The 25608-nt window shown below is 46.1% G+C and overlaps 1 protein-coding gene across 30 annotated transcripts in view; it reads left to right on the top strand.

Moving 5' to 3' along the window:
- Positions 1-25608, top strand: part of DLG2 (discs large MAGUK scaffold protein 2) — a 921944-nt gene that overhangs the window by 643319 nt on the left and 253017 nt on the right. For all 30 annotated transcript variants that reach the window (XM_082219075.1, XM_082219062.1, XM_082219073.1 and 27 more), the window contains one exon: positions 14757-14881. In XM_082219075.1, the coding sequence (XP_082075201.1) occupies positions 14757-14881 (125 nt within the window). The remainder of the gene's footprint in view (positions 1-14756; positions 14882-25608) is intronic.

Below are 25608 nucleotides of genomic sequence, written 5' to 3'. Positions count from 1 at the left end.
CAAGCTTGCTCCAGCCTCCATGTGGCAGCCCTTTAGATATTTCTAGATGGCTATCCTATCTCCTCTCAGTCTCCTCTTTTCCAGGCAATATATACCCAACTACCTCAACCATTCCTCCTGAAGCTTGGTTTCCAGACCCTTGATAATCTTGGTTGCCTTACTATGCACATGTTCCAGCTTGTCAATATCCTTGTTAAATTGTGTTGCCCAGAACTGGACACAGTACTCCAGGTATGGTCTGACCAAGGCAGAATAGAGCGGGACTGTTACTTTTGTTGATTGGGACACTATGCTGCGGTTGACACAGCCAAGAATAGCATTAGCCTTTTTTGCTGCTGCATCATACTGTTGACTTACATTAAGCTTGTGGTCTACTAAGACCCCTAGATCCTTTTCACATGTACTGCTGGCAGGCTAGGTTAATTTTATATTTATGCAGAACCTTATCTTTGTCCCTACTGAAATTCATTTTGTTGGTTTGGGTCCAGTTCTCCAATCTGTTCAGGTCATCTTGAATCCTGTTTCTGTCTTCAGCAGTATTAGCTACTCCTTCAAGTTTGGTGTCATCTGCAAATGAGCAGAGCTTCACACTACACACTGGAACTCACTGGCACCCTAATTATGCCACGCCTGTCCCCAAACCTCATACTTTGTATACTGCTTCGGAAGCTTTTGATGACGTATTTTGAAATTTAAAAATACAGGTAACAATGTGGGGTTGGCTGGTTTGGGCATGTGGCCCAGATCTTTGCTCAGCACCGCTTCTATATTTGTCCACCACCTGCAAACAAGTAAGCCAATTACTTGCAGTAAGGGGGAGCAATGACTATCAACAGAGCACAGAAGGCAACTTGATCAGGGCCCTCCAAAATTTAGACCCAATAAGTAATGCAGTCCAGGGCTGTGTTCTGATGTGAGCACTGGCCTCAGCTGAGAGAGCTGTCAGTACCCTGGACAGCTCCATGGAGGACTCACACTGAGGACTGCATGAAAGCTGAGCTCAGATGTTGCTTCAGAAGTAGCTGTTGGGCTCAGATTAAGACTTTGAGTGGACCTATAGCTCTGTTAAAGAAATTGGAGTGCCTGATCATCTCATCTGTCTCCTGAGAAATCTCTATGTGGGACAAGAAGCTACAGTTAGAACTGGATATGGAACAACTGATTGGTTCAAAATTGGGAAAGGAGTACAGCAAGGCTGTATATTGTCTCCCTGCTTATTTAACTTATATGCAGAATTCATCATGCGAAAGGCTAGGCTGGATGAATCCCAAGCCGGAATTAAGACTGCCGGAAGAAATATCAACAACCTCAGATATGCAGATGACACAACCTTGATGGCAGAAAGTGAGGAAGAATTAAATAACCTTTTAATGAGGGTGAAAGGGGAGAGCACAAAATATGGTCTGAAGCTCAACATCAAAAAAACGAAGATCATGGCCACTGGGCCCATCACCTCCTGGCAAATAGAAGGGGAAGAAATGGAGGCAGTGAGAGATTTTACTTTCTTGGGCTCCATGATCACTGCAGATGGTGACAGCAGTCATGAAATTAAAAGACGCCTGCTCCTTGGGAGAAAGGCGATGGCAAACCTAGACAGCAACTTAAAAAGCAGAGACATCACCTTGCCAACAAAGGTCCATATAGTAAAAGCCATGGTTTTCCCGGTAGTGATGTATGGAAGTGAGAGCTGGACCATAAAGAAGGCTGATTGCCGAAGAATTGATGCTTTTGAACTGTGGTGCTGGAGGAGACTCTTGAGAGTCCCATGGACTGCAAGAAGATCAAACCTCTCCATTCTGAAGGAAATCATCCCTGAGTGCTCACTGGAAGGACAGATCGTGAAGCTCAGGCTCCAATACTTTGGCCACCTCATGAGAAGAGAAGACTCCCTGGAAAAGACCCTGATGTTGGGAAAGATTGAGGGCACAAGAAGAAGGGGACGACAGAGGACAAGATGGTTAGACAGCGTTCTCGAAGCTACAAACATGAGCCTGACCAAACTGCGGGAGGCAGTGGAAGATAGGAGTGCCTGGCATGCTCTGGTCCAAGGTGTCACGAAGAGTCGGACACAACTAAATGACTAAACAACAACAACAAATAGCTCTGTTCTGTATGTAACTCCACTTTTATGGAATTGTAAACTTGGAAGGGATCCCAACGAACATCTAGTCCAACTCCCTGCAATGCAGGAATAGTCCCAACTCTACCTGGGGACTAAACCTGAGACCTTCTGCATGCAAAGCATGTGTTCTACCACTGAGCTATTGCCTCTTGATTTAAAGGGATCAAACTTTCTCCTGTAGACTGTGCATCAATGGAGCTGGGGAGACTCTGGTTGAACTTGGACTTGTAAGATAAAGTCCTCAGAGTCAGAGGAGGTAACAAGGCTACTGGACTCTTCTTGCAAAAGTACTTAAAGTGCTTCTGGGGCAGCCCCTGCCCCTGTAACTCCCTGGCCTCATCCCCTGAAGAAGAAGAATCTGCCCCCAAGGTCATAGCAGGTAGGTGTGTTAGTTCCAAGGTGACAGTCTGAAGGAAAGGAGCTGGATCTAAGCCTGTCAGGCGTCCTTTCACAACAAAGCAAGTTGCAGTGACTTCAGTTAGGCCTGGTGGAATTGGATCGGTTCTCAGGGTCAGCTAGCTAAGTTCAAAGTTCAGGTAGTCAGGCCTAGATGGCACCTCTGAAAAATGCAGTTCAGCACTAAAAGCACAAAAATGTGCTCCTGCCATCAGCAAGATCCTCGCTGCATAGAATCCCAGTTTGAGACCCATCCTGGCATCTAGGATCTGAAGTTGCTCCTAACCCTTCCCATTAGGCTCAATATCTTGCCTTATCAGCATCACCCTCCCTTAAATATTATCATCTAGTATCTGAAAACTTACTTTTTCCCCCCGCATGGATTTGCTAAGCACCAGCTGGGTGGATCTTGACAGAACTTTCGACAGATGGCTTTTGGAACTGCCTTTTACTTTTGGCATTTCAGACCTGGGCACATCTGTGGGAGCTGCGGCTGATTCAGTCACTTTCGGAGTTCTCAAGCTCTTTTCTTCCCTTTCCCCCTCCTCCCTCAGAAACCCCACATTAGTTGCAATTATCAAAAGTAGCTGGTAACGCAGATGCTAATTGGCGTAAGCGGCTCTGTCCTTTTTCCTTGATGCATTTGGGGCTTTTCTGAGAACGCTCTGCAAAGAGCCTGGGAGATTTAAAGGTTACAATTAAAGATGCTGCGGTAATTTTCCAGGTTACGATTACCGAAGCAGATATTGTTGGTTCTGCTGCTGCGCGCAATTATCCCGAAACTTCTTTTATATCTAATTTTCTCCCGTTTGCTTTTTGCCGGGGTGGGGAATTGGCAGCTGAATACACAAGTTCTTTCTCAAGGGCATGGAGAGGGGAGTGATACTTCACACTCTGAGCGGGAAGGGAGGCGGGTTCGGGGGCAGCTAACCCAGTCATTCCTTTGGTCTTTACCATTGGAACCAAGTGGATAATAATAATAATAATAATAATAATAATAATAATAATAATTTATTACTTATACCCCACCCATCTGGCCATGTCTCCCCAGCCACTCTGGGTGGCTTCCAACAGGATATTGAAAACACAATAAAAGATCAAACATTAAAAGCTTCCTTAAACAGGGCTGCCTTCAGATGTCTTCTAAAAGTCATATAGTTGTTTATTTCCTTGACATCTGAAGGGAGGGCGTTACACAGGGCGCCACTACCGAAAAGGCCCTCTGCCTGATTCCCTGTAACCTTACTTCTCGCAGTGAGGGAACCACCAGAAGGCCCTTGGCGCTGGACCTCAGTGTCCGGGCAGAACGATGGGGGTGGAGACGCTCCTTCAGGTATACAGGACCGAGGCCATTTAGGGCTTTAAATGTGAGCACCAACACTTTGAATTGTTCTCGGAAACATACTGGGAGTCAATGTAGGTCTCTCAGGACGGGTGTTATATGGTCTCGGTGGCCGCTCCTGGTCACCAGTCTAGCTACCACATTCTGGATTAGTTGTAGTTTCTGGGTCACCTTCAAAGGTAGCCCCATGGACAGTGCATTGCAGTAGTAGGATTTCTTTATTCCCTTGCTGCCTCCACTATACAACCATTTAATGGTGCTGTACTAGATGGGCTGTTGATTTGCTGCTGTAGGGCTCCCCTTACATGCTTACTGAATGGGCCGGGAGGTTTTCTGTACTGTGCAGATTGGGAAGTGTAAGAATTAAGTGTGGAGTCAATAACAGACTAAAACAGTGTAGGTTTTTACCAGATATTTTTGTAACGCAGCAATGTGAATGGTTTTTTGTGAAGATGTTTTTATACCTACCGTATTTTTCGTCCTATAAGGCACACCGGCCCATAGGACGCACCTCATTTTTTTTTGGGGGGGGAATGAATTTTAAAAAATTATTTCCCCCCCCCCAGCCCTGGCTGCCGCCCCAAGCCTTGCGCTCACCTGCCCAAAGCAGGGGGAGCCCTCCGGAGGGCTCCCCGTGCTTCGGGGCGACAGGCTGCCACCCCAAGCCTCGCGCACCTGGCGGGACCTCCTGCCGGGCGCGCGAGGCTTGCAGACACTCGCCCGAAGCACGGGGAGCCCTCTGGAGGGCTCCCCGTGCTTCGGGCAACAGGCTGCCGCCCCAAGCCTCGCGCACCCGGTGGGACCTCCTGCCGGGCGCGCAAGGCTTGCGGACACTCGTGGGGGCTGCAGGCTGCTGCCCGCAAGCCTTGTGAGCCCGCGGGTACTCCCACCGGGCTTGCAAGGCTTGCGGATAGCTTCCTGAAGCCTGGAGAGCGAGAGGGGTCGGTGCGCACTGACCCCTCTCGCTCTCCAGGCTTCAGCGAAAGCCTGCATTCGCCCCATAGGACGCACACACATTTCCCCTTCATTTTTTGAGGGGGAAAAGTGCGTCCTATGGGGCGAAAAATACGGTATATAACATTCTGGGCATGGGATGTGGGTGGCACTGTTGTCTATACCACTGAGCCTTGGGCTTGCAGATCGGAAGGTTGGCGGTTCGAATCCCCACGGCGGGGTGAGCTCCCGTTGATCTGTCCCTGCTCCTGCCAACCTAGCAGTTCAAAAGCATGGGTGGGGTATAAATAAATTATTATTATTATTATTATTATTATTATTATTATTATTATTATTATTATGTTAAAGTGCAAGTAGATAAATAGGTACTGCTCCGGCGGGAAGGTAAATGGCGTTTTTGTGCACTGGTCTGGTTTCCCCAGAAGCGGCTTAGTCATGCTGGCCACATGACCCAGAAAAACTGTCTGCGGACAAACAGCGGCTCCCTCGGCCAGTAAAGTGAGATTAGTGCCGCAACCCCAGAGTTGTTTGCGACTGGACTTAACTGTCAGGGGTCCTTTACCTTTACCTTTTTAACATCCTGGGCACCACCATTTAAGAAGGATGTTGACAAGTTGGAACATGTGCAGAGGAGGGCAGCTAAGATGATCAAGGGTCTGGAAAACAAGCCTTCTGAGGAACGGTTGAAGGAGCTGGGTATGTTTAGCCTGGAAAAGAGGAGACTAAGAGGAGATATGATAGCCATCTTCCAAAATCTTAAGGGCTGTCACATAAAAGACAGTACAAGCTTGTTTTCTCCTGCTTTGGTGGGAGGGGCTTGATCCAAATGCTTCAAATTGCAAGAAAGGATATTCTTACTAAACATCAGGAAAAACTTTCTGACAGTAAGAGCTGTTTGAGACAGGAACAGTCACCCCTCGGGAGGTTGTGGTCTCTCCTTCCTTGGAGGTTTTTAAGCAGAGGTTGGATGGCCATCTGTCATGGATGCTTTAGCTGAGATTCCTGCATTGCATTGGAGTAGATGACCCCTAGGATCCTTTCAAACTCTACATTTCTATGATTCTATATATGTTCTTCATTGAAAAATAAAAAGTACATAATTACGAGTGCACAAAGTAAGATAAGATGCAAAAAAGAAGAAATAGCACCCATGTAGAAAACAATGTTTTTGTGGGAGTGGAGAGAAACTGTTTTTAAACAGTTTTAACAGATAGCCAGTAGTACAAATGAAAATGACCTCATAAAATGCACTCATCTATCTTGACTGTTCTCTTGCTATACTTAGCAGTGCATCAATTTCTATTTTCCACAGTTCTGCTCCTCGAGTTTGGATCCACTGTTGTTGTTTTTTAGTGATTTCTGCTTTCTCCAGCAGTGCAACTATCTTTCTGAGTACAGCACATAAGTATTAATTTTGTTCTTGGCATGAAACTTCACAGTGGTTTAATGTTGTGACTGTGCATTTAATGTTTAATAAACCTTTTATATTGCCATCATTGGTGAATGGAAACAGTAGGCTAGTAAATCCACAGGTAGATCTGCTATAGATGCCAACATCTGTTTACCCTAATTCTGTAGCAGAGGTATCTGGAAAAACAGGTTTGTTTTAAGTTGAGTATGTAGTGATGACAAAATCATAGTGTGGTAATAAAATCCTGGACCATAAAGAAGGCTGATTGCCAAAGAATTGATGCTTTTGAATTATGATGTTGGAGGAGACTCCTGAGAGTCCCATGGACTGCAAGAAGATCAAACCTCTCCATTCTGAAGGAAATCAGCCCTGAGTGCTCACTGGAAGGACAGATCCTGAAGATCCAAGACTTTGGCCACCTCATGAGAAGAGAAGACTCCCTGGAAAAGACCCTGATGTTGGGAAAGATGGAGGGCAGAAGGAGAAGGGGTTGACAGAAGATGTGGACAGTGTTCTCGAAGCTACCACCATGAGTTTGACCAAACTGCGGGAGGCAGTGGAAGACAGGAGCGCCTGGCGTGCTCTGGTCCATGGGGTCACGAAGAGTCAGACACAACTAAACAACTGAACAACAAAATAAAATCCTAGAGTGCAATGCTATTCATACTTACCCTACAGAAATGGTGGGTATATAAAAGACCCATATAGGATTGCATTGTTAGATAACGAGAGATGGACACATGTATGAAATTAAGTTACAAAAGAAAATGACTCATCTGCTGATTGTGCATATTTCCCAGACCTTTAAGGGAAAGTATTCCATGGACCTTTTGAATACTATTCAGTGGTAAGAAATTAGCAGTGGATCCAGCTGATACTTCATTTCTCTGCTACCAGCCGCAAAGACACTCAGCTGCAACTGCAAATGTACCAGGAGATTACCTTCAACTGATTGCCTGCCCTACTTTTTTCCACAGTGCTTGGTTGCTTGCAATTTTACAGTTGCAGGTGTACAGCTAATTCCTGGTTTAGAGAGGCATAGTATTAATCACTCTCACTTCACCCCTGAACAAGAGGGTGATTCTTGGCTATTTAAATGTTTAATTTAGAGAGAGAAATTGTTGAGCTTTACAACACCATTCATGTAAATGGTGCTTCACGGCATAAGCATAAAAATAGAGGTCACCACCTAAAGGATCGTTGCCATCAGATGTATTAGTGTGGAAGAGCTAATAGGAATGACCCTGCAATCCTATGCTCATTTACTCAGAAGTAAGGGCCACTGGGTTCAGTGAGGCTTCCTTTCAGGGCAGCGTGCATAGGATTGCAGCTCGGATCAATCCATTTTTCCCTTGTATACATTTTATACGTCCCTTGTGGCTTCTTGCAAACAAACAGAAAAAACATGACACTGAACAATGACATCAAATGGAGTAAACTGTGAAATAAAGGAAGCATGCAGAATGGCTAAAAGTCAACAAAGCATTATCAACCCTGCAAGGTAAAAAAAGACTTCCTAATAATAATAATAACAAATATTTGCCAGCAAAGAGAAGGGAGTGAGATTTATGTTGCAGGCATAGGCAAACCTGGCCCTCCAGCTGTTTTGGGACTACAGTTCCCATCATCTCTGACCACTGGTCCTGTTAGCTAGGGATGATGGGAGTTTTAGTCCCAAAACATCTGGATGCCTGCCTCATAGGCCTCATCTCCTGTCCTAGCCAACGTGGCACCCGGAAGTTGTTGGACTACAACTCCCATCATCCCTGACCATTTGCCATGCTGACTGGGACAACTAGGGCACCTCCAAGTTAGATTAATCACTTAAAACCAGCCTTAATCAACTAAAACGTTGCCCACTTTTAGGCAGCAGGTTTTTTAAAAAAAAGAAAGGAAGAAGAAAAAATGTAATTATTTTTAATGTGAGTACTGGCAGGCAGTGATGGCCACCAACTTGGAAATTCATAGAGGAAAGGCTAGCAACGGCTAGCAGATTCTTCTTACATTCATCTGATAAAACCTGCATAAAAACTACCCTCTTAAGTGTCCTTCTCTCTTCTCTCATACAATGGAAGAATGCTTCTTCTTAAACTACAACCCTAGGCACACTTACTTAAGATGAACTTTTTAAACATAAACAAAACCCAGCCCAGAATATGCACCCACCACCCTAAAGATTGTGCTGAGCTGATGGGCAATGTGCTTTAACTACCAGCAGGTAGGTATATCTAGTGCCTGTTTGGTATACCTGGGGGAGGTGCAGTTTGATCTCTCAAGGTGCTGAGCACTCTAAAAAGTTAAACTGGTACTAATTATGAGCCAGGGAAGGCTGCTGAGTGCACATTCAGCTTCCAAAGAACATTGCAGGATGGGGGCCAGAATATAGCACGAATGAGTCCTAATAGGCTTATATAAGTGTTCCTTGGAGCCTGAAGAGCATACAATCAAGACCTGGCTAGCTGATTGTGCAGGGTTCCAAATCGCAGGAAGAACCTATTCAGACCAGCAGCTTTTTCTTTTCAGACATCCCACCTCCGTTTGATGCAGGGGCAGCAATAGGGATGGACAAATTTCAGTTCCTCTCAAGTTTCCACTTTTTAAAGCCTTAAGTTTAGTTCACTGCAAAGTTGTTCTTCCCAATATACAGTCATACCTCGGGCTACAGGCGCTTCAGGTTGTGTTGTGTTTTTTTGGGTTACGGATTGCCGAAACATGGAAGTACCGGAACGGGTTACTTCTGGGTTTCAGTGGTCACGAATGCGTAGAAGCGCCAAATTGCAACCCGCATGTGCGCAGACGTGCTGATGCGAGTTGCGAATGCTGCGGGTTGCAAACGTGCACCCCGCACGGATCACGTTTGCAACCCAAGCATCCACTGTAATCAGTTACATTTTCATGAGTACAGTGGTATTTTTACATACGCTTCAGGTTACAGACTCCGCTAACCCAGAAATAGTGCTTCAGGTTAAGAACTTTGCTTCAGGATGAGAACAGAAATTGTGCTGTGGTGGCGCGGTGGCAGCGGGAGGCCCTGTTAGCTAAAGTGGTGCTTCAGGTTAAGAACAGTTTCAGGTTAAGAACAGACCTCCGGAGCGAATTAAGTACTTAACCCGAGGTACCACTGTATATGCTTTTTGCACACATTGTGTTAAAAAAAACCCCAAGCATTTTTAAACACAGCACAGAAGTTGGAGAAGTGCAAATTTTGAGCCCTGGCTGTGTTTTGGTTCCCTATCTCTGTGCTAAGATTTTCTTTTACGGTTGAAGGAGCCGGGTAGGTTTATCCCTGAAAAGAGGAGACTGAGAGGAGATATGATAGCCATCTTCAAATATCTGAAGGGCTGTCACATGGAAGATGGAGCATGCTTGTTTTCTCCTGCTCTGGAGGGTAGGACTCAAACCAATGGCTTCAAGTTAGAAGAAATGAGAATCTGACTCAACATATGGAAAAGCTTTCTGACAGTAAGAGCTGTTTGACAGTGGAATGGACTCCCTCGGAATGTTGTGGATTTTCCTTCTTTGGAGGTTTATAAGCAGAGGTTGAATGGTCAGTCATCCATGGATGCTTTAGCTGAGATTCCTGCATTGCAGGGGGTTGGACTAGATGACCCTCAGGGTCCCTTCTAACTCTACAGCTCTACGATTCTTTGAAGAAACCATTAGGTAAATCCTTGGCTAAACCAAGTCAAGCAGCATCATTAAAAATAACAAGTGATTCAGGAGCACAACAAGCTGGTTTGAGAGGGGTAGAGTATTAATAGCAGAAATGCTTGCTCAATTTCTTTATAGATATACACATATGTCGATGCATAAGAAGCACATCAATAATGCAGCTTTTATTTCCCAAGCTATGTATGGGAAATCCGTCAATATTACAAATGACTTCAGTAAACTGTCCCCTGGAAGCCAATGTCTCTCCTATTGATCTAAAAAATGCAAAAGTTCAATTAGACACTGAGAACAAGCATCCTTGGAGCTAAGCTCTCAAAGTCATGTAAAAATAAATTCATTTTCAGATCATGTTAATAGAGCAGGGATGAGAGTCAAGGGATGGAGCAAGTTATGGCTACGATTCAATAGGCAGTTAAAGCGCCATTGATGATGGAGATTATTCAGCAGTTTGCTGCGGCTATTAAAGTCTCCTTCTCCCCTGAGTTGGTTGCATTGACCGCAGTGTAATGTACATAGAGTAATGTTAAGTGCTGTTCGGATCTGAGCCACACAGTTTTGAGATGCAATGAGCATTCAATTTCAGTGCTTGTCTACTTTGATATTTTTTGCTTTCACAGCACCTAAATGCAAACACATTTAGTCAAAGACCATGGCTGATTTCCTATTGTTGTCGCCAGTGTGGAAGAGACCATCCTCACATTTTCTCTCACACATGTACTCTTCTTAACTGACTGGTGTTTTAATGAGGCGGCTTCCATTTGTGAATGAAGGGAAAGGGGTGGAATTCTCCACACAAGAAACACCCACTAAATATAACTTTGAGCAGGAGTGTGTGTGTTCTTCATGGCCACAGGAGCAATGGGATAAAACCTACACTTAAAGGCATTTTTGTCAGGTGTTGTAACTATGGATAAAGGAGAAATTTGATCCAGTTCACATTTGAAGAGGGGCTGTTACAGTTTGCACTTTCCAAAGCATTACACAAACCATCGCACAGCCACCCTTGAAAGCTTGCATTTTGTCATAGGGGCCACATTATCCAGCACCCATCCTGAGGAAAGGTGTCTATCGCAAATGCAGTCAAGTTTTAGCAGTCCTTTCCACCCCCGCTTGTGCCTTCGTGACCAATCCTCAGGGATTTTTCTCTCGTTTAGGAAGCAGGCTGAGTAATTGATTTGGGAGAGGGAGCGTGCATTGTAAATGTAAAGCCTTATAAACAGCAACATTGGGCCCTGAACTGCAATCTGTTTGATCAATGGCATTTACTTAGAGGTGGGGAAAGGGCTCCCGCTGTGATGGAATGGAACGATCCCTTTTGCATGTGCCTCACACACAAAAACAGTCTCCTAGAAGCAAGGATGGAGCACAGAGGAAGGATGAGAGAATTTGTTTGAAACCTTCTGAAATGTGTTATTGTCATGGACTGGTTGGACAGAAATGAATGGTGGGAGGAACCAGCTGGGAAACCATCAAGGGAAGAAGGATCAGAGCCCGGGGAATAGTGGGGGAAGAGGTGTAGTGGGTGGGGAGGCTGGCAGGCTGTTGCCCCAGGTGCAGTTTTTTTGGGGGGTGCATTTCTCACAACACCCTGCCCTGTCGTGTTGCATCCTTCTCACAGCACGCTCTAGCTGGAGGACACCTTGAGAAGGACTCAACAGCTCACAGTACCCTGAAGCCCCAACCCTGCTACTTCCTTCTCACCCAGCCTTCCACCTGATGTGCACACCCTGAATTCCAGCCCCTACTCAAATTTTGGGCTGTTTTCTAGTTTGTCTCAGTGCCTTTTATTTCGTCAAGGACTGCAGCGACTCTGCCATTACCTTTGTGTTCACGTTCCCCAATTTATCCAAAGAAGAAAGCAAGCTAAACTTGTGTGTGTGATCTAACAATGCCTTGTCGGCGGATGTGTTCAACGGCGGAACAAGCAAGTGCAACAGCCTTGATGGACTCTGTTGCTTGGGTCAAGGTTTCCAGGAGGATTAATTACTAGCAATTTACAGGATCTTGGAGTGCCAGCAAGGGGTGCTGACCCTTTCCTTTGAAATGTTGCCCCTAGGGGGACAGCGATGGAATAGACTTCACAGTGCTGCTGGCCCGCAGCTCCAGTGAAATGTTAGGAGTTGGCAATGATTCACTCTGGAAAAGCTTACGGCTTGCTTCCCTCCACCAATCTGCATCATAACTTGCAAATGAATCACAACCTTGCAATAATTAAAACAAAAACGATAATGTTGTGATTAAAACAGCCATCATCACATACATGCCAGCAAAATGTTAAAAGAGGACCCTGCTTCCACTGCTACCTGAATTTTGCCCTATAAGGATGAAGGGTGTGTACAGCCCCAGCCCCATATCCACCCCACAGCTCTGATCATGCCCCGCCCCCAGTTAGGAACCACCTGCAGCACCTCAGCTTTTGTCCTGAATTAGTTCAGGGGTGGGGTTAATGTTTAATTAGGGCAAAAACCCTAATTAAACATATGTTGCTGAGGTGGGAGGGGTGGGGGAGGAGATGCTGCTTATTAACCGGGGGGGGGCTGGAGTTCAGTTCTGAGGGGGCCCCTTCAAAGGTGCTCATGCAAGTGAGCACCCCACAGGATCTGTGCCTTGTGTCAACAGCTGTTGAGCAGACACAGCAATTCTGTGGGGTGGAGCATCAGGCAGGAAGGAGAACCAGGTAGCGTCAGGCTTTTACCTTCTCCTGAGAAGATGCAGCCAGTTGTTAGGTAGGCCTCAGCTTATTGGTGGATTTTCCTGCCAGATGCTCCACCCTGTGAAAGCCCCAGAATGCTCAGTGACATTTCAGCTGACCCATAGCAATCCATGGCTGTCTCAGCCTGACACCCAAATATCCCTCCTAGTCGGTCAGGTTTGGGCTTGGGACTCATAAGAACCCATTGCACACCCCTAGCAAGAATGTAAGAACAGCCCTTCTAGAGAAGGCCAAAGGTCCATCTAGTCCACCAGCCTGCAAAAAGGACCAGACTGCAACTTCACTCTCCCCGCTTGTGATGCCAAGACACCACCATGCTCAGTTCAGAAGCAGGGACAAAACCACCACAATGAAAAATGCTGCTAACCAGAAAACTGGTGTTTTGAGCCAACCCAGGGATTGTCTGTGGCAAGGTTCATGCATTGTAAGGAGCTGAGTTAGATGGCCCTTGGGGTCCCTTCCAACTCTGATTATATGATTGGGGGGGACTTTGAGCAAGATGTCCTCACTGAGCCCCCATCAATGAATTGTCCCCCCCTGGTTGCTCTTTCTCTGAGCCCAACACTCAGCCGCCTAAAGAGAGAGAGGTGCCAAGTGAGTGAATGGAGATGAATTCTTAATCATATCACCACTCATTTGGTTTGAGATGACAGGCAAGTTTGAAGGACCAGCAAGGTATGGCAGCAGGACCCTTCAGGGACATAGGTGCCCATTTCCCCAACCTTTTGGGGACATAGGTGCCCATTTCCCCAACCCTTCGGGGACATAGGTGCCCATTTCCCCAACCCTTCGGGGACATAGGTGCCCATTTCCCCAACCCTTCGGGGACATAGGTGCCCATTTCCCCAACCCTTCGGGGACATAGGTGCCCATTTCCCCAACCCTTTGGGGACATAGGTGCCCATTTCCCCAACCCTTCGGCGACATAGGTGCCCATTTCCCCAACCCTTCAGCGACATAGGTGCCCATTTCCCCAACCCTTCGGGGACATAGGTGCCCATTTCCCCAACCCTTCGGGGACATAGGTGCCCATTTCCCCAACCCTTCGGGGACATAGGTGCCCATTTCCCCAACCCTTCGGGGACATAGGTGCCCATTTCCCCAACCCTTCGGGGACATAGGTGCCCATTTCCCCAACCCTTCGGCGACATAGGTGCCCATTTCCCCAACCCTTCAGGGACATAGGTGTCCATTTCCCCAACCCTTCAGGGACATGGGTGCCCATTTCCCCAACCCTTCGGCGACATAGGTGCCCATTTCCCCAACCCTTCGGGGACATAGGTGCCCATTTCCCCAACCCTTCGGGGATATAGGTGCTCATTTTTCCAACCCCTGTCACCAACACCAACTGAAGTCCTCAGCTCAAGCCATATAGGAAGCTGAGGTCCCTGTGGAATTCTACCATGTCTCTTCAAAGGAGCATTTATTGTAACCAAAGCAATTTAGCAAACTGTTGAGGATTTCTTTCTATTCTTTAGGAAGCTTTTGAAAATAGCATTGAAGAGATGCCATTTATCTTAGTAAAGAGAAGGGATGTTTTGCAATGACAAAATAAGCTTGGGTTGTTAAAGTGGTGTGCGTTAAAGGCATCTTCTGCCAAGGCAGCATAGCTCTTTAGCAAATGGGGAGTGAATCGATAACACAGCACTTAAAATTCTGTGGGCAGAGTCTGCTCTTCCCTCTGAAATTTACTGGTGTTTGGATTGCAAGGCTGAGTGCCATTTCCCACCGCCACCCTGCGAGCTTTGCTTTTATACAGGCAGGCACTTTGAGTCTAATGTTTTAAGTTAACAGTCATATTTGTGTAGTTGAGGCTAAGGTTGGCTGGTGCCCATTGGGACTAGTAGGGCAGGAGCCCAAACAGTAGGTGGAGCCAGAGACAAAGACAGGCAGAGCTAACCAATTCTTTTTATATATAAAAAGAATTATATATTCTTAATGGACAAAGGCAACAGGCTGCAACGCCTCCTGGGTTTGTAAGCCGGAAGGCTGGCAGGTGGAGGTTGGCTCAGGTCAGATTAGAGTTGATGATACAGCACCCCACTTGGACCAGCCTTCACTAGTTGAGAACGATCGTCCACCTATAACAGACAATAATTTTATTTTCTTCTCTCCCCCCCCACCCCGTCCTTGTTATTTCCTTTAGGGAAATTCTGGCCTGGGTTTCAGCATTGCTGGAGGAACAGACAACCCACACATTGGGGATGATCCTGGGATATTTATTACTAAGATTATACCAGGAGGAGCTGCAGCAGAGGACGGAAGACTCAGGTAAACCTATGCATTTGTGGTCTAAAATGTGTGTCCAATATTTGGGTCTGTCCTGGGGGAAAAGCCTGGTGCTGTTGCAGGAAGGGAGGTTGAAAAGGCTTGAGCCAATGACAAAGCCAACTACCGTATTTTTTGCTCTATAAGACTCACTTCTTCCCTCCTAAAAAGTAAGGGGAAATGTGTGTGCGTCTTATGGAGCGAATGCAGGCTGCGCAGCTATCCTAGAAGCCAGAACAGCAAGAGGGATCGCTGCTTTCACTGCACAGCGATCCCTCTTGTTGTTCTGGCATCTGAAATTCAGAATATTTTTTTTCTTGTTTTCCTCTTCCAAAAACTAGGTGTGTCTTATGGTCTGCTGTGTCTTATGGAGTGAAAAATACGGTAATTCTAGGTTTATCCCACTCCTCCTCCTCCCTGAGTTCTACAAGGGGTAAAAGTAAGGACTTTTCTCCATGACCCTTGAAAATGTGTTTTTTCCCCACATGTGTTTTATACATTACTTGTGCATTGAAGCATTGAAGTGAGGGGCAGATAGGGCTCATCAACCTGGAAAGGTAGCCCTTATAGGAGAAGGAAAACACTGATCCTAAAACTCCTCTGCCTTTCAGGACATCTTTAGAGGAAGAAAGGGCTAAGGAGTTAACCCCAAATAAATCCTAAGTGGAGTCCCTAAGACGGTTGGATGCTGCCCTGTACGCCTCCTTCTGGCAACTCCTGCATCCAAGCTGGCGTCAAATACATCTCCCTGCTCTCCTCTGGACCACATCAGAGAGGCCAAGAGTGGGGGTCTTGTTGTCTGGCCAGCCCAGGACCTCCATGCACCCTGCTCAGACTTGCACCCCAGAGAGACCACTTCAATGTTGACGTGGTCCAGTTGGACTTCACCCCTGGAGGCACATTCCATTGCCTTTTGAGACAGATGGACGCCAACAACAGAAGCACCCCTGTTTGTTAACCAATCTCACAGGCTGTTCTTAGATCTGATGTCCTGTCACTCCTATCGAAAACCTTGCCCACACGTCCCTTGTCCTCAAGCCCTAGAAATCAATGACACTACTTTCTGTCCCTGCTTCCGATGGAAATAAGGAAAGAACATGCAGTGACACACCCTGTAATTTAAGAAGGCAGGGAGGTGAGGGCTGACTGGGGACAGGTTGAGGATCCAAGCATAGCATCACTTTCTCTGAACCAGCCAAAACTCAAATTGGCCACCAGATTTTGCTCAGGTTTCTACTGCTGTAGTCATTTTACAGCCTCCTGCCAGTTTAACATGCAACTAAAAATCTAGCCTTAAGTTTACTGAATGGAGCTAAAGGTATAATGAAGAAAAATACATCTAATTCTCTTCCCATCTTTGCCCTGCCTGTCTTTTTTTCTTTGTTGGGTTTTTCTTTCTTAAAAATGAAAGAAACTGTGCAGCTGAATTGATTGCCAGGGTAAAGCAAGGAGATCAATTTTCCATCATTGCCATCCTTTATAGCGACTCACTCAATCTCTTGTAAGATTGCGAGATTCCTGCCTGACAAAAGCAATCTGTTTGAAAGAAACATATTGTGCAGCAACCATAAACTTTGCGATAGAACCGCTCAGTTAATATGACTCAGCCATTTGGAACAGGAATCTGTGGAGGAGCTAATTGTGGTCACTGGTGGGTTTAAGCTGTGTTTGCTACACATAGGATTTCAGAAATCTGGCTGTGAGCAGTCCTATAAACTAATGGAAACCTCGTCCTCCTAAGCATGGGTCTTAATGTAGCCAATCTGATGTAGTCCATGTACAAGGGGAGCTATAAGGAGCCTCTGGGAAAGCCCAAAGTTTGCCGCAGTACAAAAGTGTTTAGGGGGAGAAAACCCTATGTGTAGGAGCCCGCCCAAAAAAGGACTGGGCATGCTCATTAGCAATGGAATGTTGACTGAGTGGTCCGGGGCAGAAACCAAGGGGGATGGAAATAAGTATTCTGGAACAGGGGATGGCTGGCTGGGATCATAGAAAAGAGCTCTGGAATGCAACATTTTGTTGCAGACCCCCCTTGTAGAATAACTTATTAAACGTTAAGACCTGATCCTTTTTATTATTATCTTGAACAGATTTTTTTATCCTTGACCTGTCACCAGCTTGCATCTTGAAGTCACTTTGGACTGAGAAATAAAGAAATTATGATATTTTTCTTTCTTTTTGGCAGAAGTGCATGAAATCTGTCAGCATGCTAGCCACTGTAGAGTGGATAAAGCCTGGCCAATGACATTTGAGAATAAAACAATAAAAGCAGTTGAAAACAACTATTTAAAAAATGAACCAAGAGGATTAAACCACACACCAGCCTTCTACATATCCAGATAGGCTTGTCTGAACAAAAACGTTTTTAGCAGGTGTCAAAAAGAGTAATGTAGCCACCTACCCAATGTCAATACAGTGGTACCTTGGCTTACATACACTTCAGGTTACATACGCTTCAGGTTACAGACTCCGCTAACCGAGAAATAGTGCTTCAGGTTAAGAACTTTGCTTCAGGATGAGAACAGAAATCGTGTTCCGGCAGCGCGGCAGCAGCGGGAGGCCCCGTTAGCTAAAGTGGTGCTTCAGGTTAAGAACAGTTTCAGGTTAAGAGTGGACCTCCGGAACGAATTAGGTACTTAACCCGAGGTACCACTGTATACAGGGAGTTCCAAGTGTAGGTGCTGCCACACTAGCATATCAATTTCTTACAACTGCAGACTGAACATTGTGTGACACTTGTAACAGCACCGGTTCTGCAGGCTAGGTGCTCATGGGATCAGTTTGGCTGCCCTTGTGGGGATTTGTGTGCAGTCTATATATTATTCCAAAATGCTTACCAGCTCAGGGCCAGTAGCTATGCAAATCTCTTGGTTGTGTGTGTGTGTGTGTGTGTGTTTGCAGACCTCTGGCAATGCTATTTGCTCAGTGCATAATTTAGCTGCAAGTTAATAAAGAAAGGAGACCTTCACCCTATTAAAAAAACAACATGCTTGTTTTGCAGGCAGCGGTAAATTAGAGCCTCCATTAACAGATTGTGTATGTTGCTTGCTTTATGTTGGGAAGTTTATGAGCTCATTAAGTTAGATCATTTCGGATTTCTGGGCACATTTTTTGTTGTTTTTGTTTTCTTTTGCTGCTAACAGAAGAGTAATGGTCCTGGCACCAACTCAACAGTGGAAGTGTTTCTGAAGTTCATAAGGGGGATATTTGGAACATGTCCAGATTGCTGTGCATGAGCTGGGAACGAAAATAAATCCAAATGCTTCATAAATAGGCACTTGAGGCATCCGTTACACTGGGCCAAATGCTGCTTCTTTTAATTGCAAGCTGATAACCATATCTGATGGAGACAGAAGCAAAGCGTTCCGTCTATCCTCTTTGGCCTTGTACGGCCAAGAACATGGGCTCTTCATTCATTCTCCTCCCTAACCCCTTCCAGTCACATTTCACAGGGAGCACCAATCTGGAGAAAGACACTAATGTGCTCCTCAGAATACTGGCTGGACCTGGGCAGATGGGAGCTCAGGGATGAGAGATCTATTGAGAACAAACTTTAATCTGCAGGTGGAAACTTCTCATTGAGGTTCCTCAAGTCCCCAGATTGGCTCTACCAACCCGTGCTAGCCACTGGATCTTTTTGGACGGGAAGGAATTCGAGAAGGCTTCATGTTGCTTTTTTATGCTCCAGTATCACGACTTGCTCCTCGGCAGATTCAGCATGAGTAATAGAAAGTACTTTTTCATTTAGCTCATAAACTACAGAGCTTGCTCCCCCAGGAGGCAACGACAGCCACCAACTTGGATGGCTTTGAAAGAGGATTATCATGGAGGTTAAGTCTTATCAGTGGCTGCTAGCCATGACAGAGGCTCCAGCATGCTTCTGAATACCATTTGCTGGAAACTGCAGGAGGGGAGAGTACTTGGGTCCTGCTTGTGGGCTTACCAGAGGCATCAGTGTGATGGCCTGGGACTTGGGCTCGGACTCAGTACCAGAGGAGTCTCAGTCCACACCGGATCCTCTGCCTCAGGTGGCATCAGAACCAAGTCTGGGGCCAGATTCTGAAGAGCCCCAGTCTGCACATGTTCCCTTGCAACAAGCACCAGCTGGGCCGAGTCAGGGGCCTAAGCCTGCCCTGGCTCCAGATGCGGGGATGACATCGTTGCCTTCAGCTGGGCCATCACTTACAGCTGCTCCACTACCGGTTGGGTCAGGGGAGGCTGAGGTGGCCTCTGGGTCTAGTAACCCACCAACATCTCCCGAGCTGCAGAGGCTTAGGTCTGAGAGGAGAGACCTGAGTACTCACAGGAGGTGAGTCACCAGGGGATCAGGACCAGCTGTTACCCTGACATAGATAAAAGGCTGTCGGACCCCACCCCAGGTTGCGGGAGCAACATTGCTCTTTGCTCGAACCTGCCTGTGACCCTGTGCCTGACCTAGCCTGGTTTCCTGCCTTGACCCTGTCGGACTGACTCTTTGCAGAACCCTTGGATTCAGGACAGGACCTGGACCGCGTTGCTCAGGTTTACCCCCGGGCCCAGCACAATCTGGTTGGCCACTGTGAGAACAAAATGGTGGACAAGATGGGCCATTGGCCTGCTCCAATAGGCTCTTCTTATGTCCTCATATGTTCTATGGGTCTGACCTTTGGCTCTGCTGCTTGTTAAATGCCCCCCATCATATTTATTAGTTTTCCTAATTTTTAACAAATCAGTGCCAAATTACATCATTTAATACAATTTCCCCAAAAAGTTGACTTCCCACTCTTCGTCCTAGATGTGTCCCTACTTCCCCCAATTGCTCCTTGATGTTACATATTTATTTCTAATTTACATTGCATTCCTTATATTCAATTTACAATTATTATTATTAATTATTTTTATTTGCCACATACTTGTTAAAGTAAAGGTAAAGGTACCCCTGCCCGTACAGGCCAGTCTTGCCAGACTCTAGGGTTGTGCGCTCATCTCACTCTAGAGGCTGGGAGCCAGCGCTGTCCGCAGACACTTCCGGGTCACGTGGCTGAGCCAAAGCAGCACACGGAAACGCCGTTTACCTTCCCACCAGTAAGTGGTCCCTATTTATCTACTTGCACTGGTGTGCTTTCGAACTGCTAGGTTGGCAGGCGCTGGGACCGAGCAACGGGAGCGCACCCCGCCGCGGGGATTCGAACTGACAACCATGCGATTGGCAAGTCCTAGGTGCTGAGGTTTTACCCACAGCGCCACCCGCGTCCCTACATACTTGTTACATGCATACAAAAAACATGCATTTATACAGAGCATACATTTTGCCTTAATTAACATATACCAAAAAATACAAATAGAAAACAAGAATAATAAATAGATAAGAAAAAAGTAAAAAGAAAATATATTAAAAAGAAAATGAAAGGGGGAAAAGAGAAGAAGAAATTGGCGAAATTAACAGAAATAGTAAGAGATCAACCAAATGAAAAAATCAGGAGAGAATGGGATGTCTTTACAAATTGTATGAAGAAGCTCTGTTCCACAAACTATGACTGGCTTAGTTTAGGCTAAAAACTCCACAGGTAAAAAATTGTCTCTCCACAAGGTTTATAATGATTGCAGACAACCAAAGATATGAGCCTACAGGAACCGTATAGTGGTCGAAGGAAGTCAACCTTCCCTTCTTTCTTTTTCAATTTTCAGTTATTGATTTTTATTGATTTTTTTTTAAATTCCCCTTTCCCATTATCCTCCAGCTGTCGATTTATCAGTTCCCGCTCGTACATTTACATAATGATAACATACTCCCTTAAGGAACAAAAGAGGTTACACATCTCCTTGCCTGCTTGTTAAATGGTTCCTGACTCACCCCAGAAAGAAGGTTTAAAGTTGCTATTTTCTAAGTTCAAACAGCATTTCTAGCCAATGCAGCAAAGTCAACTCTAAACCTCTCCCCTTGGATTTAAGAAGCATTCCTAGGTGCTTTCCTGGCCACCTATCTCAGAATGACTCACTCTGAAGAGGGACCTTCTTGGCCTTTCCTAGAACAAAGTGGGGAGCAGGGGAGAGGCAGAAAAGCTACCGCTTCTGCCACCAGATTACATAAATTGATAAAATGAGGAGAGGGTAGCAGTAGTGGGGAAGAGGAAGAGTCAGGTGGCAACTGTGGCTCGAGAGGAGCAATGTTTTATGCTGACCCTATCACAGTCTGTTGTTCATGGTCCAGCTTTGACAGTGAATGAAGGACCAGGATGGTTTTAGAGGGCAATTAGTGGCAGCAGGGCTGTCTTAAGCATATGCAGCGCTGGGGTGCAAAGATCTGCCCTGCTCCCCTGGTTGCCCCGTTCCAGGCGTGCAGGAGGGCGGAGCCAGCCGGCTGCCTCAGCATCTCATTGGCTCGGCCACCCCCGAACTTGCAGCGCAGAGCCGCCCACAGCAGAAGAGTCCACAGCGGTGCTCCGACTGATGGGCGAGCTCTTCCCCAAACTCAACTCTTGGGCCCCGGACTCTCAGCCTGGCGCTCCTGAATGCCCAGTGTCCGGGTGCCCCACACCCCTAGCACCTATGGGTAAGACGGCCCTGAGTGGCAGTAAGGTTCAAATCAGATCTTCTTGTGTTTCCGTGGTGACTGGTTTAGCTCAGATTAAATTGAGCCAATCTCATTTGAACTGAGAGCAGAAGCTAAATCCATAGCTGTTGTTGTTGTCATTTAGTCGTGTTCGACTCTTCGTGACCCCATGGACCAGAGCACGCCAGGCACTCCTGTCTTCCACTGCCTCCCACAGTTTGGTCAGACTCATGTTTGTAGCTTTGAGAACACCGTCCAGCCATCTCGTCCTCTGTCGTCCCCTTCTCCTTGTGCCCTCCATCTTTCCCAACATCAGGGTCTTTTCCAGGGAGTCTTCTCTTCTCATGAGGTGGCCAAAGTATTGGAGCCTCAGCTTCACGATCTGTCCTTCCAGTGAGCACTCAGGGCTGATTTCCTTAAGGGCTGAATCCATAGCTAGTTCTGAAATATTATTTATCACGCCAGGAGCTGTAAAAGTTAAAGACAAGTAAAGCCCGAGCCACTGGTTGTTGTTGTTTTTTTCAGTCTACAAAATGTGTTGATTACTATCTCCCGGGAAATTACACTGAGTTTTAAGAAGGCTGCAGAATCCAAAACCAGTATTGTGAGGCTTAACCCAGATGATTGTTTCATCAGTGGCTCTGCGCTCTGCTACAGCAATTATGAGGATTAAATAGCCCTGTAATCATTTGGAGGGAGTGGAGCAGGGGGAACTATTAAGGTCTTTGCTGAGTTTTGTATTAGTCAGGGAAGGAAATGTCACACATCCAGTCCCATTGCATACAATGGCTCCAAATGCTGCCATTTCCTCCATTTGATGCAAAGCTGCTTCTCAAATAGTTCAGACGTGAAAACAGGGACCCCAATTCTCATACTCCTCCTGCTATGTGCCCCTGAAAGCTCTGTACCTTTGTGTACTGAATTCGTCATTTTACTTCACAACAAACTGTCCCGTCCCCATCACCACCACCAATTCAAAAGACAAGTCATAGTTTTTCACCGTCCGGTGTATACGTGGTGTCTAGTTTAGCACAGAAGTTCCCAATCAATACCAACAGTGCTTAACAAGCCTCTTTCAGGTCGTCTGCAGCTCATCTGTAGGTGTGTGGTTGAAGAAAGGAGACGGCACATCAATCACATCAAATACTCGAATTTCTTCTTTTATTTCTTACGTTGCATTTTATCATATTGCCATTTGAACTCTGTAGAACTCAAACTGCAGTAGAAAAAAATATGCCAAATGTAAAAAATAAAAAATGAAATAAAAATCCATTAAAAATGTACAGCATCTTGCACGGTATGCTGCAATTGCTACAACAGGCAGAGAATCCATACAGTGCTTCTCCAAGACCCTCAGGAATTTTGAAGTGTTCTAGGGCATGGGAATTTGGGGACCCACTGGGCTAGCAACAAGATGTTGTGGTGTAGGAAATTGCAGGCACCATTTTTCCACCCCCATTGTCAGTAGGGGTGGAAGAATCTGCCAACTTTGGTGCTCCCAGTTCTTCATCCATCCCACCCACCCCCCAGTCTTAAATTCAGTTCTCCACATTTCTGCAGCATTTAGTGAATTCCTGAAGAAAATTTATCAGCATTTTAGCATGGATTTCTCTTAATAAACATTTTTGTTTGCAGTTTTGACTAACATATCCATTTTTACAAGCAATTTTTCCTCATCCAACACCTTTTTGTATGTTGTTAATAATAATAACAATAATAACAATAATAACAATAATAACAATAATAACAATAATAACAATAATAACAATAATAACAATAATAATAATAATAATAATAATAATAATAATAATAATAATAATAATAATAATATATATTTATACCCCGTCCATCTATCTGGGTTTCCCCAGCCACTCTGGGCAGCTCCCAATCAAACGTTCAAAACACAGTACAGCATTAAACATTAAAAACTTCCTTAAACAGGGCTGCCTTCACTTGTCTTTTTAATGTAGGATAGTTGCTTATTTCCTTGACAACTGATGGGAGGGTGTTCCACAGGGCAGGTGCCACTACCAAGAAGGCCCTCTGCCTGGTTCCCTGTAACCTCACTTCTCGCAGCGAGGGAACCGCCAGAAGGCCCTCGGAGCTGGACCTCAGTGTCTGGGCAGAACAATGGGGGTAGAGACGCTCCTTCAGATATACTGAACCGAGGCCGTTTAGGGCTTTAAAGGTCAGCACCAACACTTTGAATTGCACTTGGAAACGTACTGGGAGCCAATGCAGGTATCTCAGGACCGGTGTTATATGATTCCAGTGGCGACTCCCAGTCACCAATCTAGCTGCCGCATTCTGAATTAGTTGTAGTTTCCGGGTCACCTTCAAAGGTAGCCCCACGTAGAGCGCACTGCAGTAGTCCAAGCGAGAGATAAGTAGAGCATGCACCACTCTGGCGAGACAGTCCGCAGGCAGGTAGGGTCTCAACCTGTGTACCAGGTGGAGCTGGGAGACAGCTGCCCTGGACACAGAACTGACCTGCCCCTCCATGGACAGCTGTGAGTCCAAAATGACTCCCAGCCTGCACATCTGGTCCTTCAGGGGCACAGTTACCCCATTCAGGACCAGGGAGTCCTCCACACCAGCCCGCCCCCTGTCCCCCAAGAACAGTACTTCTGTCCTGTCGGGATTCAACCTCAATCCGTTAGCCGCCATCCATCCTCCAGCCATCTCCAGACACTCACACAGGACCTTCACTGCCCTCACTGGTAGAGAGGTAGAGCTGGGTATCATCATATGTTCATTTTTATCTTCTTATGTCTCCTTCCCTGGTTCCACTTGCAGCAACAAAGAAACGCTGCCCGTCTTCCTTGCACGAGCTATTTCACTATTTCCATATTGTTCTTCCTGAAACTGATTTTTCCCTCCCCTGCCCCTTTGCTAGATGTTCCACCCTAATTTAAACCAGTTGGAAGTCCATAAAGACCTCTTTCCTCTGTAGTTTGTAACAATGTGTGGTCGTCCTCGCTGCTGAGACCCAAAGTGCCCATTCCTTGCAGCACGCTGTAATTTGGCATGTTTTGCTTTGACAAACGCACTAATGAAGGGTGTGGCTTTGTTTTGGTTTTTTGCATGTTTCGACAAGAGCTTGCAAAGTGAGTTTTCTCAGTTCCCTTCTCCACCTTCTCGAAAGGTGGAGAATCCTCTTGCTTCAGAGTGATTATGTCTCTTCCCAACTTATTTTTGAAAAATAAAAATGGGCGGAATTTTGGCTGGCAGGCTTGTTGTGACTCTTTAATTTGTTAGTGTGCATGTATGTGTGTGTCTAGTACTAAGAGAGAGCGAGGGAGAGCGAGATGAAAGTTGCTTGCAACACTCCTAATTTGGACTAGGCCTTTGGGGAGGTATGTGTTGCAACCGGTTTTCCTGCATCAACACGAACCTGCTTTGAGTAGTTTGTGAGCGGCTTTTCTGGGGCTTGGATTAACAGGTGGCAGACACCAAAAAGGGCTCTTTTTCTTCATCCGCGTTCTCTTCTTAAACGAAAAGTGAAGCTCTCTTCCTCCTCCCTCGGTTGTACCTGAAGGGGACCTGTGTTCTGTGCAAGGCTTTGTCGCTGCCCTTGCCCACCTGCTATACAGAGCAGCATCTTTGAAAACTCCTCTGAGGGATTTGAGTACCTTGCATTCTCCAGAGCTCAGAGAACAGAGAGCAACTACTTAGACCAGGAGGAAGGAGTAAGTAGAGCCCTCTTTCTAGCCTTTTGGTCTTTTCTCAGATCCGGAAAGACAAAGCGGGAAGGACATTGATCCCTTCCTCTCCTGGCTGCTTGCAAATGGGAAGGAGGGGCAGGAATCTGCCATCACATCCTAGTCCTGCTGACATCTTCCTCTCTGCCTGCCATTTCTTATTAATTCTTTGCACTTGAACTGCACCTGTGTGCAAAATACTGTGTTCTCCCTCCCTTGGTGTATAGCTTGCTGGGGTCTGCTGAATTTGTCCCCAATACTGGATCTTACCAACCTGTTTCACTGACACCTACCTGCCTGTTTCCTTCTTTGTGTTTCACTGACACAAATGGGCAAACTCTGAAATTATGGATGACATCCAGCAATGTCTGCTCACTTGCATAATAGAGATCTGCTTGTTCGATAGGATTTCGGGTTTCTCTCCCCACTACACTCTCTACCTGCTCCAGAGGGGCCCTATAGCCTTCCAAGGAGCAGATTTTTTGGGGGTGGGGTTG

This window comes from Podarcis vaucheri, assembly GCF_965113315.1.
Source record: "Podarcis vaucheri genome assembly, chromosome: 4".
Taxonomy (NCBI): Eukaryota; Metazoa; Chordata; class Lepidosauria; order Squamata; family Lacertidae; genus Podarcis; species Podarcis vaucheri.
Note: the sequence above shows the minus strand (reverse complement) of the source record. Positions and strands in the feature narration are given on the sequence as shown.